The sequence below is a fragment of the Stigmatopora nigra genome, chromosome 10 (genome assembly GCF_051989575.1).
Source record: "Stigmatopora nigra isolate UIUO_SnigA chromosome 10, RoL_Snig_1.1, whole genome shotgun sequence".
In the NCBI taxonomy this organism is placed as follows: domain Eukaryota; kingdom Metazoa; phylum Chordata; class Actinopteri; order Syngnathiformes; family Syngnathidae; genus Stigmatopora; species Stigmatopora nigra.
In genome coordinates, this window is record NC_135517.1 from 15232501 (window position 1) to 15252430 (window position 19930).

Genomic DNA, 19930 nt, shown 5'->3' on the forward strand with positions numbered 1-19930 from the left:
GCAAAGCCATATGGGGCACAGGCTGGCGAGAATATACATGTTGAATACGTATGCCAGAGACGAACGTTCCACACCCGAAGAGCCAGTTTCTGCAGCCAGGGATCGACCGCCAAGGATCTCTACTTTGGCTGGCGCCCAACTGTTGTCGCACCCAATCTCTTTGGCCCCTCCCAAAGAGGGTGAGCCCATGGGATGGGGAACTCACATAGCCTGGGTGTTCCCCTTCTACTCCCCACAGTGCACCAGGGAAAGACTCCAGCGACTGTTGTGAGGGAAATTATTCAAAAATCTAGATTCACAGCATCCAAAAAAGGAAATTTGCTACCTTTACAAAGTACGCATGAAGCAATTTTAATTCCACTTTTCTTGAAATTTAATCTGTGAAATGCATGTTTTTGAGTATGAGTAGTCAGTGAGGTCTATTACTAGGATTGACTCACCTTGGTCAGAAAATATGAAAAAAAATATTTTCAGTAACAAAATGAGAAGTGAAACCTTGATCAAGTACTACACATGTAACGATTATAAATATTTTTTTTCTTGAAATTCCACTTTTTTGCATGAAATTGCATGTTTTGAGTATGTGGTAGTCCAGGTGATCTACTATACTCAGAGTGACCCACCCTTTAACGAGATTTCGAAAAATTCTTGATTTACATTACCACAAATATGGGAACTGCAACCTTTCAAAGTGTGTATGTGAGTAGTCAGGGAGGTCTAACACTTGTACTCGGCTGGAAAAAAATAAAACATCTTGTTTCACAGTACCTCAAAGATGACAAGTGCAACCTTGAGCAAAGTACACATATTTTTGCACAGACTTTTAATTCATTTTCCCCTGAAACTTAATCTGAAATTGTAGGTTTTTTTTAAGTATGTGAGACGCCAGAGAGTTCTACTACTAGGATTGATCCACAATGCCTAGAAATCATGAAAAAATCTTGATTTTTCCAGTACCACAAAAAGTGCAACCTTGACAAAGTACTTAAAATGTTCTAATTAGTTAACCAGTGAAATGTGAGTAGTCAGGGAGGTGTACTACTAGGACAGGCTGGAAATTATGAAAATAATCTTTAGTTATGCTATTATAATGCTATTAAAATAAAACAGGCCTGCCATTCTGGGTGATTCACATAATATTGTACTCGTGGATTGAAGTGTGTTTTTTTTAATCGTGCAACTTTGTCATTTTTAAATTGTGACAATCCTCGATCTACAAAATGCAGTTTTTTTTTACTGTTGAGAGTATTTTTGATAGTTTAAAACTGCTATTTTTGAGGTTTTAAAGCGCATCAAGCACACTGAAGTTAACTGCTTTGCCTCTCGTCTGTTTTGAATGATATACCATAATGGTTGGATTACGCAGGCGGGCTATTTTGAGCCTCCGCTCATTTTGACCACGAAAATGCGAACGTCTGCTGCCTTAACCGCAATGTGCACCTGGAGTGAATCATTTGAAATACGAAAAAATAATTGTACTCTTTTGGTCCTCCAATCTACTGAGGGATGTTTGTCACATGTTTTAAAGCAGGGGTCCCCAAACTGGTCCTTGAGGGCCGCTGTGGGTGCAGGTTTTTCTTTCAACCGATCCAGCACAGACACTTTGACAAATGAGATCTCTGCAGAAAACAAGAAGCACCTGATTGCAATCCACTGAGTTCACTTGACGTACACTGGTGAAAAGGTGTCCTCCTTCTGGGTTGGAATGAAAACCCTCACGCACCTTTGTGGAATAGTTTGGAGACCATTGTTAAAATTCCACTGGCTGAAGGCATAGTAATAATGCAGTGTTGGCAAGTTGATGTGATTTGAGCGTCTTAATCCCCCCACCCCCCTGTCGACACTCAACCTCTCACCTAGGTCATCTGAGATTAATTAAGCCTATGGGCACAGAAGCGAAGGAGTCACTGGCAGACAAAGAGGGATTGCTCATTTTTATTGACGCTTTATCAACGCCACATATTAACAAGCTGACAACCATGGGGTCTGCCTTCGCGCTTCTTTCCTGCACAAGCTTTGTAAGTTACTTCATCAGGTGCATTGTAATTACTTGGTGTTGAATTAAACAGCAATGTGATGTCGATAAGCAACAGGCATTTAAATGCTACCCTTTTTCCTACTATGCCCCACGGGACAGACAGTTTATAAGCGTTCAACCGCTATACTAGTTCTTTTTTCTGCCTACTCACCTTTTACATTGTAAACATCTAATTCCTATTCATTAACATTGAAAGTGCAGATCTAAGTGAAAAAAGAGTTTACGCTTACTGCTGGTCATTTGCTCACACGTGTTTAAAAGGCTTAAGCTTTACTGCATTTGTGAACAGACACAGTGGGAGGACCTGGGCACATGCACAGACAGTACTGTCTTACATCAAGTACTGCATGGCTACGATCATTGTAAAGAAGACCATGCAGGTGTACCACTCCTCCGGGCGCGTGATGCAGCATTCAAATCTGGCGACTGGGCACTCTACGGTAAAGGTCGCGTCAACCTGAGGAGAGGCATTAAAGCTGCGAAAGCTAACTACAATGGGAATATATAAGGGCAACTCGACAACCCCCGAAAGATATGGCAGAGCATACGGTCCCCCACCAACCACAAGGGTTTTGTTGTGACTCCTGTGGAGTCAGATGCAGCACTGACAGAGGAGCTACAATTTTGAGTCCAAAGCCTAGCACTCAGTCACACCACCTTATTTTCCAATACATCCCACACTAACCTCTGAACGAGTCACCCCACTCACCGTGGAGGTAGTGAACATGAGACATGAGATGGGTCCTTAGACTGAGCAAGCGGTGCGCTTTCAACAATTTGCCGTTTAATGTTTCTAAAACCAGAGAACTAATCCTGGATTTCTGACAGAACAAGGCTGCTCCTGCTCCCCTATCTATCAAGGTGAATGGAGACTTTCAAATCCCTGGGTGTCCATATCACTGCTTACCTAAATGGGGAAGCAAACACCACAGCATAAATGGGGAAGCATAAATGGGAATATATATATATATATATATATATATATATATATATATATATATATATATATATATATATATATATATATATATATATATATATATATATATATATATATATATATATATATATATATATATATATATATATATATATATATATATATATATATATATATATATATATATATATATATATATACATATATATATATATACATATACATATACATATATACACATATACACATATACACATATACACATATACACATATACACATATACACATATACACATATACACATATACACATATACACATATACACATATGCACATATGCACATATGCACATACGCACATACGCACATACGCACATACGCACATACGCACATACGCACATACGCACATACGCACATACGCACATACACACATACACACATACACACATACACACATACACAGACACATAGACACATATACACACATACACACATACACACATACACACATACACATATACACATACACATATACACACACACACACATATATATATATATATATATATATATATATATATATATATATATATATATATATATATATATATATATATATATATAAATATATATATATATATATATATATATAAATATATATATATATATATATATATATATATATATATAAATATATATATATATATATATATATATATATATATATATATATATATATATATATATATATATATATATATATATATATATATATATATATATATATATATATATATATATATATATATATATATATATATATATATATATATATATATATATATATATATATATATATATATATATATATATATATATATATATATATATATATATATATATATATATATATATATATATATATATATATATATATATATATATATATATATATATATATATATATATATATATATATATATATATATATATATATATATATATATATATATATATATATATATATATATATATATATATATATATATATATATATATATATATATATATATATATATATATATATATATATATATATATATATATATATATATATATATATATATATATATATATATATATATATATATATATATATATATATATATATATATATATATATATATATATATATATATATATATATATATATATATATATATATATATATATATATATATATATATATATATATATATATATATATATATATATATATATATATATATATATATATATATATATATATATATATATATATATATATATATATATATATATATATATATATATATATATATATATATATATATATATATATATATATATATATATATATATATATATATATATATATATATATATATATATATATATATATATATATATATATATATATATATATATATATATATATATATATATATATATATATATATATATATATATATATATATATATATATATATATATATATATATATATATATATATATATATATATATATATATATATATATATATATATATATATATATATATATATATATATATATATATATATATATATATATATATATATATATATATATATATATATATATATATATATATATATATATATATATATATATATATATATATATATATATATATATATATATATATATATATATATATATATATATATATATATATATATATATATATATATATATATATATATATATATATATATATATATATATATATATATATATATATATATATATATATATATATAAAATTACAGAATAAACCCAACAATATGTTTTCTTTTAAATTCTGAGTATGGCTCTCAATGAATAACATTTGAAAATATGAATTGTTTAAAGCAGGGGTGGGCAAACTTTAAGGCCCGGAGATCGCATTGACTTTAAAAATTTGACAGATGGGCCGGATCAGCACAAAATACGATACATATAAAAAACTGCATCCGTTAACAGTACAAAGTAAAGTAAAAAAAGAATGTATTAGGAAATATTAAAATGTAATTTAAAAAAAGATAGAGTGGCTGTAAAACAAATAGGAGTGGACAGAGCTACTGCCACTGGCTTCCGCGTGATAGCGCCATCTTGGAAAAAGAAAACATTATTTGGACAACGTCGGCGGGCCGGATAAAAAAGCCTAATATGTGGGCCGCGAGCCGTAGTTTGCCCATGTCTGGTTTAAAGTCTTCGGTGGAGGCAGGCGCGGGCTCAATTCCCGCTGGTGGCGGCACGATTGGGAGTGCGGATGCTCGTTTGTCTCTCTGGGTGCCCTGCGTCTGACTGGCGAGCAGTCTAGGGTGGTCTGCCTTTTGCCCGAAGACAGCTGGGTTAGGCTCCAGCAACCTCTGCAACTGTTTCGAGGACGGGTGGTAGGGAAGATGAATGAATAAATGAATGAATTGTTTAAGGTTCTCTGTCAAAAAGGTTCACGACTCCTGAGTTACAGCCTTTCAAGCAGAACGGAATGACCTTGGCAAAAATCGATCAATTTACTATTTATTCCGATTTTAGTAAACCTATTAGTAAAATGCTATATTCATTTATTACTATGGATTAGATTTTTTTGCTAGATTTTAAAATGCAGTATTTTTCACAGATTTTCTTGCAACATTTTCAGGTGATTTCAAGACCTAAATTAGGTGTGATTATCATCAATATCTTCATTGAGCCTCATTAATGGGTGTACTTGCATACAATCTGGTGCACTTTTGAGCGTCATATGAACATTATATCATGCTAGGAGGACATATATACGGGTAAAGGATTTTAATTGCATCGCATAATGACACGTTTTTTGTTTCATAGCCCTGGTAAGGAATCAATCTCCTTTAGGTGTACAGTGCGCATTTTCACCAACCCTCCTGACAAAGAGTAGCACACACTAGCACATAGCATAAGCCAAGAAGGGGTCACATGTAACCCTCAGGGGCCAAGTTTCTCTGCCATCTATGTTCAGGTCAACAAGCCTATATGCAGAATATCCTGCATGTGGTGTTAAAACATCTTTGCTTGACAGTGTGAAAGACAGGAAATAGTAACCAAAATGGTAGCACCCGAGGTGTGTTTACTAAAAGTGTGATATCGACGGCTTCAATCCACATAGTGTCTACCAATTTATACCCAAGATAATTTCCCTGGATGCTTGGATCCCTGCCACTGAGCATTTCCTGGACTGCGCAATTGGACTGTCTAGTGCAGGGGTAAGGAACCTATGGCTCTTTTGATGATTCTTTTGAAGTGCGTATGGCTCTCTGGTAACCTCACTGTAAGCTACTACCTGCTCTAGTGGGATGTGATACTTCTCTGGACACTGTGCGACAGGCTTAGTCATGCATCTCATTGATGTACCTAACTTATTATTCATTACCCACCGTAGTCTCATAGTATTTATTTACCCATCATTAGCCTCATTGTAAATATGCCACAAACTTTTGTATAGTACTTTTTTTTCATCTGTGGGCTGTTTGAAACAACATTTCACTGCACTTCTCTAGTAGTTACATTAAAGATCATCTACTTTGCTTTCCAGTGCCCTCTTTTCAAACAGTTTTATAAATCAGTAAAGTTAGTAATAATTCATGTTTAACCAACTATGCGCAAGTAAGGATATAAAAAACATACAATACAGAGAACAATCAATAAATTTGGTTACTTTTGCACACGGGTGCACACACCAAACCAAGATACTGCAGACCTGTGCTTCAAAGACAGAAAAATTTCAGTCAAATTCCACCAAACAGGCCTTTCAACAACTATTTTAACATTCATCTTCCGTACCGTGTATCCTCACAAAGTTTGTGGGAATTGCTGGAGCCTGTCCCAACGGGCTTGGGGCAAAAGGTTTAATACAACCTTAACTGGCCGCCTGTCAGCCATAGGGCACACAGAGAGAGACAACCATTCGCATGCCCAATCATACCACCGCCAAGTGGGAATCGATTCCACGCTTGCACGCATTGATATCAGGCGAGTGAACCCTTACACCATCAGGTTGGATTTTGCCAACATAAAATAAGATTGAAATGTGCAGTCCAAAAACTAATGACATCTTAATTAGAGGTAATATCTTGAGTCCAAATTTTGGGTGGGGTCGGGTTCGGGCCTAATATGTCAATCATTACTTTGGGTTTTGGTCGGGCCGGGCTTCTCGCTCGCTGAAGCGGCTCGGTGAGGCGAGTGGTTATCGTGTTGGCCTCACTGCTTCGGGGTCCTGGGTTCAAATTCAGACCACGTCCACCTGTGTGGAGTTTGCATGTACTTGCCGGCCCTGCGTGGGTTTCCCCCGGGTACTCCGGTTTCCTCCCACATTCCAAAAACATGCATGGTAGGCTGATTGGGCACTCAAATTGTCCCCAGGTATAAATGTGAGTGTGAATGTTTTTTGTCTCCTTGTGCCCTGTGATTGCCTGGCCACTAATTTAGGGTGTTCCCCACCTCTGGCCCGAGGTCAGCTGGGATAGGCTCCAGCACCTGTTACAGATTACAGTTATGTATAGAGACATCTAGTGAGTCATCACTTTAACATGTTCTCAGTTCGACCCAGAATGCTTTGCGCTGTTGTTTGTATTGATTCAAATAAAGACACGATGTGAAACATGGTGTCAGAAGAGGCTGGCCAAAACTCGAAGCAATGGCAAACAATGCGATTCCGGCGCCGAAAGGCATGCTGATGTCCGGGGATTTGGCAAAGAACTGGGATGTTTTTCGGGCTGGATTTGAGGACTTTGTGATAGCCACAGAGCTATACGAGAAACCTGAGGTGTATATATATATATATATATATATATATATATATATATATATATATATATATATATATATATATATATATATATATATATATATATATATATATATATATATATATATATATATATATATATATATATATATATATATATATATATATATATATATATATATATATATATATATATATATATATATATATATATATATATATATATATATATATATATATATATATATATATATATATAAAATTACAGAATAAACCCAACAATATGTTTTCTTTTAAATTCTGAGTATGGCTCTCAATGAATAACATTTGAAAATATGAATTGTTTAAAGCAGGGGTGGGCAAACTTTAAGGCCCGGAGATCGCATTGACTTTAAAAATTTGACAGATGGGCCGGATCAGCACAAAATACGATACATATAAAAAACTGCATCCGTTAACAGTACAAAGTAAAGTAAAAAAAGAATGTATTAGGAAATATTAAAATGTAATTTAAAAAAAGATAGAGTGGCTGTAAAACAAATAGGAGTGGACAGAGCTACTGCCACTGGCTTCCGCGTGATAGCGCCATCTTGGAAAAAGAAAACATTATTTGGACAACGTCGGCGGGCCGGATAAAAAAGCCTAATATGTGGGCCGCGAGCCGTAGTTTGCCCATGTCTGGTTTAAAGTCTTCGGTGGAGGCAGGCGCGGGCTCAATTCCCGCTGGTGGCGGCACGATTGGGAGTGCGGATGCTCGTTTGTCTCTCTGGGTGCCCTGCGTCTGACTGGCGAGCAGTCTAGGGTGGTCTGCCTTTTGCCCGAAGACAGCTGGGTTAGGCTCCAGCAACCTCTGCAACTGTTTCGAGGACGGGTGGTAGGGAAGATGAATGAATAAATGAATGAATTGTTTAAGGTTCTCTGTCAAAAAGGTTCACGACTCCTGAGTTACAGCCTTTCAAGCAGAACGGAATGACCTTGGCAAAAATCGATCAATTTACTATTTATTCCGATTTTAGTAAACCTATTAGTAAAATGCTATATTCATTTATTACTATGGATTAGATTTTTTTGCTAGATTTTAAAATGCAGTATTTTTCACAGATTTTCTTGCAACATTTTCAGGTGATTTCAAGACCTAAATTAGGTGTGATTATCATCAATATCTTCATTGAGCCTCATTAATGGGTGTACTTGCATACAATCTGGTGCACTTTTGAGCGTCATATGAACATTATATCATGCTAGGAGGACATATATACGGGTAAAGGATTTTAATTGCATCGCATAATGACACGTTTTTTGTTTCATAGCCCTGGTAAGGAATCAATCTCCTTTAGGTGTACAGTGCGCATTTTCACCAACCCTCCTGACAAAGAGTAGCACACACTAGCACATAGCATAAGCCAAGAAGGGGTCACATGTAACCCTCAGGGGCCAAGTTTCTCTGCCATCTATGTTCAGGTCAACAAGCCTATATGCAGAATATCCTGCATGTGGTGTTAAAACATCTTTGCTTGACAGTGTGAAAGACAGGAAATAGTAACCAAAATGGTAGCACCCGAGGTGTGTTTACTAAAAGTGTGATATCGACGGCTTCAATCCACATAGTGTCTACCAATTTATACCCAAGATAATTTCCCTGGATGCTTGGATCCCTGCCACTGAGCATTTCCTGGACTGCGCAATTGGACTGTCTAGTGCAGGGGTAAGGAACCTATGGCTCTTTTGATGATTCTTTTGAAGTGCGTATGGCTCTCTGGTAACCTCACTGTAAGCTACTACCTGCTCTAGTGGGATGTGATACTTCTCTGGACACTGTGCGACAGGCTTAGTCATGCATCTCATTGATGTACCTAACTTATTATTCATTACCCACCGTAGTCTCATAGTATTTATTTACCCATCATTAGCCTCATTGTAAATATGCCACAAACTTTTGTATAGTACTTTTTTTTCATCTGTGGGCTGTTTGAAACAACATTTCACTGCACTTCTCTAGTAGTTACATTAAAGATCATCTACTTTGCTTTCCAGTGCCCTCTTTTCAAACAGTTTTATAAATCAGTAAAGTTAGTAATAATTCATGTTTAACCAACTATGCGCAAGTAAGGATATAAAAAACATACAATACAGAGAACAATCAATAAATTTGGTTACTTTTGCACACGGGTGCACACACCAAACCAAGATACTGCAGACCTGTGCTTCAAAGACAGAAAAATTTCAGTCAAATTCCACCAAACAGGCCTTTCAACAACTATTTTAACATTCATCTTCCGTACCGTGTATCCTCACAAAGTTTGTGGGAATTGCTGGAGCCTGTCCCAACGGGCTTGGGGCAAAAGGTTTAATACAACCTTAACTGGCCGCCTGTCAGCCATAGGGCACACAGAGAGAGACAACCATTCGCATGCCCAATCATACCACCGCCAAGTGGGAATCGATTCCACGCTTGCACGCATTGATATCAGGCGAGTGAACCCTTACACCATCAGGTTGGATTTTGCCAACATAAAATAAGATTGAAATGTGCAGTCCAAAAACTAATGACATCTTAATTAGAGGTAATATCTTGAGTCCAAATTTTGGGTGGGGTCGGGTTCGGGCCTAATATGTCAATCATTACTTTGGGTTTTGGTCGGGCCGGGCTTCTCGCTCGCTGAAGCGGCTCGGTGAGGCGAGTGGTTATCGTGTTGGCCTCACTGCTTCGGGGTCCTGGGTTCAAATTCAGACCACGTCCACCTGTGTGGAGTTTGCATGTACTTGCCGGCCCTGCGTGGGTTTCCCCCGGGTACTCCGGTTTCCTCCCACATTCCAAAAACATGCATGGTAGGCTGATTGGGCACTCAAATTGTCCCCAGGTATAAATGTGAGTGTGAATGTTTTTTGTCTCCTTGTGCCCTGTGATTGCCTGGCCACTAATTTAGGGTGTTCCCCACCTCTGGCCCGAGGTCAGCTGGGATAGGCTCCAGCACCTGTTACAGATTACAGTTATGTATAGAGACATCTAGTGAGTCATCACTTTAACATGTTCTCAGTTCGACCCAGAATGCTTTGCGCTGTTGTTTGTATTGATTCAAATAAAGACACGATGTGAAACATGGTGTCAGAAGAGGCTGGCCAAAACTCGAAGCAATGGCAAACAATGCGATTCCGGCGCCGAAAGGCATGCTGATGTCCGGGGATTTGGCAAAGAACTGGGATGTTTTTCGGGCTGGATTTGAGGACTTTGTGATAGCCACAGAGCTATACGAGAAACCTGAGGTGTAAGCTGCCGCCCTGAGACGGCTAATGGGTGACGAGTGCCTCCACGTATATATGCATAAAGTGACCCAACTGCCATCATGAATGTGTTGTTTTATTTTAAACCTGCAAGAAACAAGACTTATGAGAAATACATGTTCAGTTGCTGCAAACAAGAGACTGATGAGACAATAGGCAGTTTTTTTAACAAATCCAAAGGAAAAAGCTACATCGTGCGAGTACTGTGGGTTAAAGGATGAGATGATTTGTTATAGGCTTGTGCTCAGAATTGCAAGTGAGGAAACCCAAAGACGCTTGCTGCGTGAGCGACACCAAGTTGCCAGAGGCAGTGGAAATATGTCAGCTTGCTGAGCTGACTGAGAAACACATAAAAACCATGGAGAGTCCGCAAGTACAAGTGGACAGTGTGTATGCAGCAGAGAGACAGACTGGGAGATAAAGAATGCTGGACAAGATAAGAGAGCAGTTGACTTGCAAATACTGCAGAAACAGCCACAAACGTGGCAAGGAACAATGCCCAGCCTATGGTAAGGCATGTCGGGCATGTGGTGTTGCAAATCATTTTGCCAAGGTATGCCAGGCGGTTAACAGGACCAAGAAAGTAAATGTGCTGGATGCTGTAGAGCAAGAGAGCAGAGATGAAGACAGATATATGGATAACGCGTTCATGGACACAAAATGCATCAGCACAGTGATTTCAAAAGGCAAGAAATGGTTTGTGCACCTGAGATTGAACAAGAAAAGACAAGCATGCCAGCTAGACACCGGTGCCACTTGACACGTCATGAGCAGCGGGACCAAAGAGAAGTTGTCACCCGATGTAGAGCTGTACTCTACATCCAAGCTCAACTAGGCTGAGACTTTACTCCGGTGAAATGATGCTATCACAAGGGAGATTCCACACAGAATGCGTCATCAAAGGAGAACAACATGAACTGGTCTTTGAGGTGGTGGAAACGGACCAAGAGCCCCTCCTCTCTGGGGCTACATGTGTGCGCCTGGGCCTATTGACACTCACAATATCTGAGGTGTTAAACAAAGTAGAGGGAGGAGAAGGCATGCCCCTCACAAAAGAGCAGCTGCTATACAAGTATGCTGACGTCTTCAATGACCCTGTGGAGTTAGTCCCAGGTCAAATACACTTTGAGCTCGATCCAAATGTATCCCCAGTACAGAGCGCACCTTGGAATGTCCCTGTAGCATTAAGGGAGAGACTAGAAACTAGACAAACACATCAGACCAGGCAATGTCACACCAGTGAGCGAACCTACAGCATGGATAAGTAATATGGTAACAGTTGCAAAACCGGAAAAGATAAGACTGTGTATCGACCCTAAACCCTTAAACCGAGCACTTCTGAGGTCTCACTATCACATGCCAACGCTTGAAGATGTACTGTACAAGCTACCCAAGGCTAAAATATTTACATTAGTCGATGCCCGTGACGCTTTCCTACAGTGCAGCCGTTTGACGCCTTTTTGGACGCCGTGGGGCCGCATGAGGTGGCTCAAGCTGCCATTCGGTGTTTCGGTAGAACCAGAGATGTACCACCGCAAACAGCACGAACTTCTCTAATAGCAGACGACACCCTGGTTGTCCAGGCAGTCTACACACGTTGTGGCCGCCTCTCACGGCTACCGCCTAAACTGAATTGGTGATCATTGAAGAGCATACATGAAAAACTTGGGTCTGACTAGGGTGTACGCCGCACGCTGCCCTTACTAAGTCCAGACACACGCATACATAGACAATGACAACACACACACACACACACACACACAAAGAAACTGCACTTGAGACTTTTGTTTATTGTTGTATTACTATGGTTTGGTTGTTCGAATGTTAAAAAAATGAAAAAAAGAGAAAAAATGTAATTTTGTTACAAGAATAGTTTAACGTTACAGAACAGTAATCTAAAGAAAGGAATATGTTACAGATTACAGATATTTATAGTCACATCTAGTGGGTCATCACTAACATGCTCTCACTTTGACCCATAATGCATTGCACCTTTGCTTGTATTCATTCAAATAAAGACACTATCTGAAACAAAAACCCACACAGGCAGTTCGGAACCCACGAGGGATTGAACCCTCAATCTGAGAACTGTGAGGCAGGCAAGCATGCTAACCACTTTGTCACTGCATAATAACCCATAATTATGCCATGCAACTGCAAATATTAGTCAACATATACATCATAAAGCTTTTGAGATAAAATATAGTGAGTGGAAAATTTAAAAGATTATTTCCAAATCCAATCTTTGAATTCCTTTGTGTCAATTCTCTTTCTGCATGGCCTCTGGATGAAATCAATGCACAACAATCTTGAGTCTTGAATTTCTTATTCAAATTTACATGGCAACACACATCTGCTTCTTAAACACAATTGACAGTTATTGAGATACATATAAATGTAGTATGGGTGGCCCGGTAGTGGAGTAGTTAAGAAAGTTCTGGGGTAGTCGGTCCTCCTGCATTCTAATTTGGTTGAAAAGAGACTGCATGAAGAATGCTGCTGAGGTCTCACTATCACATGCCAACCCTTGAAGATGTACTGTACAAGCTACCCTAGGTTAAAATATTAACATGGTCAACGCCCGCGACGCTTTACTACAGTGCAGACTTGATAAGGAAAGCAGTCGCTTCACGACGTTTTGGATGCCGTGGGGCCGCATGAGGTTGCTCAAGCTGCCATTCGGTAGCACCGGAGATCTACCAACACAAACAGCACGAACTTCTAGCGGGCCTAGCTGGCATTGAACCAATAGCAGATGACATCCTGGTTGTTGGGTGTGGTGACACAGAGGCAGACGCTGTACGAGACCACGACAACAACCTGTGTGCGCTCATGGAGTGGTGCAGAGCCGTGAAATTAAGACTTAATTGAGCGAAAGCTGCAATTCATACTTCAGTCGGTTCACTTCCACGGGAACATACTGTCGTCAAACGGACTGAAAATAGACCCAGAGAAAACACGAGCTGTGCTGGCGATGCCGACTCCAATAGATGCAAAGGCTGCGCAACGCTCCTCCCAAAGCTCTGTGTGTGAACCACTCCGCAGACTCTTAGGTAAAGATACAGAATGACACTGGCTGGCCAAACCCGACGACGCAGTAATTGAGATAAAGCGGCTGGTCTCCAACACGCTAGTTCTCCGATAAAATGACGATGCCAGCATGAGTGGGCTTGGATGCTGCTTGCTGCAAAGCGGACAGCCGGTGGCTTTCGCCTCGAGAACCCTAACACAAACTGAACAAAATTATGCTCAAATCGAGAAAGAGTGTCTGAGCATAGTTTTTGCGTGCCAAACATTCCACCAGTACTTATATGGCAGGGAAATTAGCACAGCAGAAACGGACCACAAACCGCTGATCACCGTATTCAAGAAGCCCCTCCTGAGTGCGCCAAAACGTTTGTTAATGCAACTGCAGTGCTTCAACCAGGATGTGGTGTATAAGCCTGGGCCTGAAATGTATGTTAGTGACACGCTGAGCCGCGCTGGTATGCATAGCAACAGACACTTCACTCGTGCACCACTCTGTTCTCAGCCCAGGCAGAGTATGCGCAGCTGGACCAAGCCCAGCACCCGAATGTCACTACCTTCCGATACCAGCAGATAGCGCAGCGTACAGAAATTGACGAGATACTCCAGCAGCTGAAGAAGATAATCCTGCACGGGTGGCCTGACTTCAAGGAGGCGGTGCGAGTCTACTGGCCATTCCGCGATGAATTGAACGAGCAGAATGGAGTGGTAAGCAGAGGTCGGTGCATCATTATCCCAAAGGCCCTCTTGGCAGAGATGCTCGAGAGGATACACTCGAGCCATATTGGTGGTGAAACCTGTTATAGATGGGTCAGGGACACCCTCTTCTGGCCAAGCATGAGAGCTGAAATCGAAGATTTTGTAGCTAACTGTGCTGCATGCAATGAGTACGAAAGGGTTCAGCAAAAGGAATCCATGATGTCACATGAGATACCCACGCGTCCGTGGTAGACGGGGAGCATGGACACATACGCATATGCGGGCAGACTTTTTTATTTTTGTAGACCATTACTCAGATTTCTGGGAAATTTATCAGCTGCCTGACCTATCCGCCAACACGCTGATCAAGCACTGCAAAGCCCAATTTGCGCGTCATGGGCAACCGCTCATTCGTGGTGGATGTTCGCGGCACTCTACAGGCGCAACCACGTGCATCTAAGAGTGGCAGAGCGCTCAGCGCACACAAAGGGTCCAGAGTCTGGAACAGGGACCGGTGACTGGGACATCAGCCCGGGCAGAGACAGCCCATGGGTCAAACCATGGGGAATCGCACCGTGCAGAAAGCTTAAGCGCCTCAAGCAGTCTGGTTCCTTGCAGCCAGTCTACACCGGCTCCAGGGCGATGCCAGACACCGGGAAAGACACAACAACTCACCAGGCCAGGCAGTCTACACACGTTGTGGCCGCCGTAATGTAATTGCAATTGGAAGTCGAGCCGCCGAGCCAGAGCATGAGCAGTGAGTTTTGGAAAAGCTTCACATTGATTGTTGAATGTGATAGAGAAACTTGCGTTGGCTTCGCTGGATGTCGTCAATGTGGATTTTTTCTGCTCGATTTGACCTCTTATCTTAATCCTTATTTGAGACAAATATTTACAATACTCTAAGTCTAAGAACAACATTGCATTCTCTCTCTAAAATGCATTAAGCACCATAGAACATGGTATCATTGCCTAGTGGGTAACCATTACAGTTTAAGTGGAACATATAAATTGTACAAATTAGCGTGCCAATTGACACAACAGGGTGCAGTGGTTCTTTTTCTTGACTTCAGTGTGTGATTATGAGTGAATGGTTGTTTTTCTCTGTGTTATCTATGACTGAGTGATGACAGTTTTGGGTGTAGTATGCCCATTGTCCTGCACCGCACAACTCTGACATGGATAAAGATTGTTGAAAAATGTAGCACTCCAACTACCTGGAACAGCAGCAGTGAGTATTTTGGCACTGTAATAAGTCTAGAACTAAAATAGATCCTCAAATTGTGCATTTCACATCATTGCAATTTCAATGAATCATCAACCATTCCCAGACATACGATTTGTTATCATCTGGCAATGCTTAGCAACCTGGTGGGGCAGTGGTTATTTCGTCTGTCTTTGGTGTGGCCTGTGTGGGTTTGGTTCCTGCTCATGGTGGTTTGGTTGTGAGTATGTATGGTTGTCTGTTTTTGTTTGTGTGTATCCAACAACTGAATGGCGACCAGTCAAGGGGGCTAATCTGCCTAAGACAGCTCCAGTACCCCTGACAAGGAAAAGCAATGTTGAAATCAAATGAATGGTTTTGCATTCTAAATCATGTTTTAACATTTGGATTAAAAAAAAATACCAAAAATGAGAATGACATTGAAACCTGGGCTTTGCCTCCCAAAATACCTGGGTTCAACACCAAATTTCCACAACCAACAAAAGTGTGTTGTATCCATATTTTTTACTCCTTCTGCGTCTTCATTTTTGACCATTGTTAAACTCTGCCATTGATGGATGGCCGTTTATTTCCATTTCCCTTGCCTCTAATGGCATTGAATGAGTTAATATTTTGAAATATTTAATCTAGTGATTTCGAACCATAGTGACGATGAACATCTTGTCCTCTAGGTCCCATGTCTGTGTGGCAGTGCTACATGTGTAGTGTGCAGCTGTTGCCAAAGTTGCAGAAATTCCAAGGCGATCAGAATGATTTACGCTTCGATCCTGCTGATTGGGACCATCGTGGCCTGCATTATGCTGTCTCCAGGGATTGATAAGCAACTTAAACGGGTATAATAATGAAGGAATTTGTTCTATAAATTTCAAAGAATGAAAACACATCTACTTCTATTACTGTGTTTTCATGCCCTTAGGGTGCACCAACTGTTAGGGGGGGCGCTGTCTCAGTTGTGGGTGCAATTTCTGTTTTTTGCCCATAGATAAGGCACTTCGGATAAATGGAGGTGCTGCAATGCTTGTGTTGGCATTCAAATACGTTAGCATGCATGCTAGTGTTGTACCCGTGATTTTCCACGGGTGGCAGTATTTCGCCTTTAAAAGACGGGTGAAATAATCAGACAGGTCCTTTGTTGTATTTCAAACCAACTTTAGTTATATCAAAGCAATTCACACAAAACATAATATACAATAACACTCAAATATATACATAGTAACATATTAACAACCCGTTATAATCCAAACAATGTACTTGTTGCTAAAACGATTATAACTTATGAGTATAGAAACTTGTTACCTTTTGTTCCGGCCGTCATATTTTGCATACTTATTATGCTACCCTTATAACGGCGGCCGAAAGTAGCCTGCTGTAAACAATGCACCCGAGACTCGCACATTCACGCACACACATAAAAAAAAATAAACAACCAGCGGCCGAAGGTAGCTTGCTGTAAACAATACCCGAGAGTCGCACATTTACGCACACACATAAAAAAAGTAAACAAGCATCACTAAGCATTACGTTCTTTCTCACATGCTACTTATTGCCTCTTGCACATCTCACACTCAATCGATATTCAAAACAAAGCAACATACCTTAAAAAGACGGGTGAAATAATCAGACAGGTCTTTTGTTGTATTTCAAACCAACTTAGAGAAATGTCTGAATAGCCCGTTATTATACTATACCAAGGTCTATGACCATTGGTTAATCACTGCGTGACTTGCGCGTGCCCATTACGTCATCGCCGCGTGCTTAACGCATGCCAAGCGGCATGAGTCCCTTTTTAACTTAACACCTGCACTCATGTATAACAACAACTACTTCACCCTGTCACACTAGCGTATGTTCAAAAAAAAAAGGAAACGGGAGCTAAACTGAGTTTGATTTTGTTTTATTTACTTAATGTGAATTTGCAGTAATATAAGTCAAAGCATTCAAACATCTACAAATCTGTCAAAGTGCTCATGTTCTGTTTCCGAGATAGAGTTCGGCCAAGTGGGCGAGTTTGCCATCAATGTCGTGTTCTATCTCATTGTCAGGGTCAGAGTTGTCACCACGGGGTTTCCTAATTGTCATTCCAGCTTTAACGAAAGCTCAAACTACATTGCTTGCCGACACTTTGACCGAGTTATCAACTGTTCCTTCTAAATCGTCACGTAACTCGTGCGACACTACCTGCCAGTTTTTGTATGGAACTACTATCTTTGCCATCCGACATCCATCACTCCCAAGCCGTTCGTAATTACTCTGCACTGAATTTGGAGGAAGGGGAACTGAGATGTGTCTCATTGCCTACAAAGGGCACTCAAATGAAGCATTAAAGGAACAAATTAACAAGCAGTTGTAGCATGTTTATGTTAGCCAAGGCTGTCGGCACACTTATACCTTGATGAGAGTTAATGATTGTTAAATGAGTCAGGTATGCATGTTCAGAAAAGTGTGAGTATATTGCAGTGGGGCCACTGCAATGTCGCGGTACAACTGAGAAAACTAACGATTGGGATCATGTCTTGATAATTGGATTGGATCGAAAATCTGACTTTCCGGGACTTCTGTGATGCAAAATCATCAACAACATCAGGGGTGCTCATTATGTCGCAGCGTGCCCAGTGATGTACTCAAACTTTTTTGACACACACATCTGACTCTATTTGCAATCATCAAGCTCTCATGGAGATTTTCAGTGTGGTGCTGACAGCCTCGCCTAACATGACATAACGTCTTGATTTTGGACACATCAAAGACACTTGCCACAACTATGCTTAAATTCTGCACCCTTTGTTAGTAATTGGATTGGATTGAATTACTTTATTCATCCCATATTTGGCAAATTTCATAGTGAAAGCAAGAAAAGGCATAGTTATAAGTTAGACAGTACAGTCGCAAAGGCCGCAGAACAACAAAGCAAAAGCAGAAAGTACAAAGCAAATTACAGTAAATGGGATCATTGAGAATCACCAAATCAAATCATTAAGGCAGAAAAAGCAACAAAAACACAAAATGAGCAAGAGTTGACGAAGCCACCGCCTTATCTGCCCTCCCACCGAAAATCTAAAATCTGAGTAAGACACACCCACCCCTTAGAGGTTCTGCAGTGACTTAAATAAGGTGGTTTATGAAATCTAGAAATTAGAGAGTAATGATTGGAGGTCTCTATGGGCAAGTTGGTGAAGGAAATAGAGATGAAAAAGTGATTGAACATTCAGAACAGGAACATAGAAGGACAGATGTTGGTGGACTTTGTTAAGAGTAATTGTGCACACATTTAATCTTTATACTTTTCTTTCACCACACATACACATAATAGTGATTAGATGAGAATGACTTTTTCTAGTTAGTTATTTGGGGTTTTGAAGCCTTCCTGCATTCTGGATAAATGGCCTTCTTGCCAACATCTCTGCCATTTGTTTGTGACTCCCTGGTCCCTCAATAAATGCTGCTAATAACTAAATCGTCAGCATTTCTGCCAAACGTATGGCATGGGGTGAAGGCTTTCTGTGTACTATGGCTGATGTGTTTGTCTGTCTAAAAGTCTTCATTAAAAGCAATATTAATCTATCCACTTTTTGTTCGACAGTATATTTCTGTAACCGAAATATCTATCAGATGAGATTGGTTTACACCTATTTTGAGAATAAACTAGGACATTGTGACTACCGTATTTCTTCACAAGGTGCCCCGCGTATAAGCCACGCTCTTAAAATTGTCTTAAAATTGTTTAATTTTACAATTTCTCGCTTATAAGACGCCTCCTGATTCACAAATTTCACTTCCATATTCCTGGTTTTAATAGGGAGTAAATATGTATTACTTTAAAGGGAAAATCATCACAAACGGTATTTCTGAGATATGAATCAAAAGCACATTATTAGGGTCATTATCATAAG

General features: G+C 39.2%; 2 protein-coding genes across 3 annotated transcripts in view; both read left to right on the forward strand.

Annotated features, from left to right (window-relative positions):
• LOC144203063 (serine/threonine-protein kinase 35-like) overlaps window positions 1-767 on the forward strand; it is an 11060-nt gene extending 10293 nt beyond the window's left edge. Inside the window, exon 3 of the mRNA XM_077726301.1 lies at window positions 1-767. This exon is cut by the window's left edge and continues 647 nt beyond it. The gene's annotated coding sequence lies outside the window, so the exon portion shown is untranslated.
• Window positions 768-922: 155 nt separating this feature from the next.
• LOC144203062 (serine incorporator 1-like) overlaps window positions 923-19930 on the forward strand; it is a 44726-nt gene continuing 25718 nt past the window's right edge. For both annotated transcript variants that reach the window (XM_077726299.1, XM_077726300.1), the window contains exons 1-2: window positions 923-2018; window positions 16712-16873. In XM_077726299.1, the coding sequence (XP_077582425.1) occupies window positions 1884-2018; window positions 16712-16873 (297 nt within the window). In that variant the 5' untranslated portion in view covers window positions 923-1883. The remainder of the gene's footprint in view (window positions 2019-16711; window positions 16874-19930) is intronic.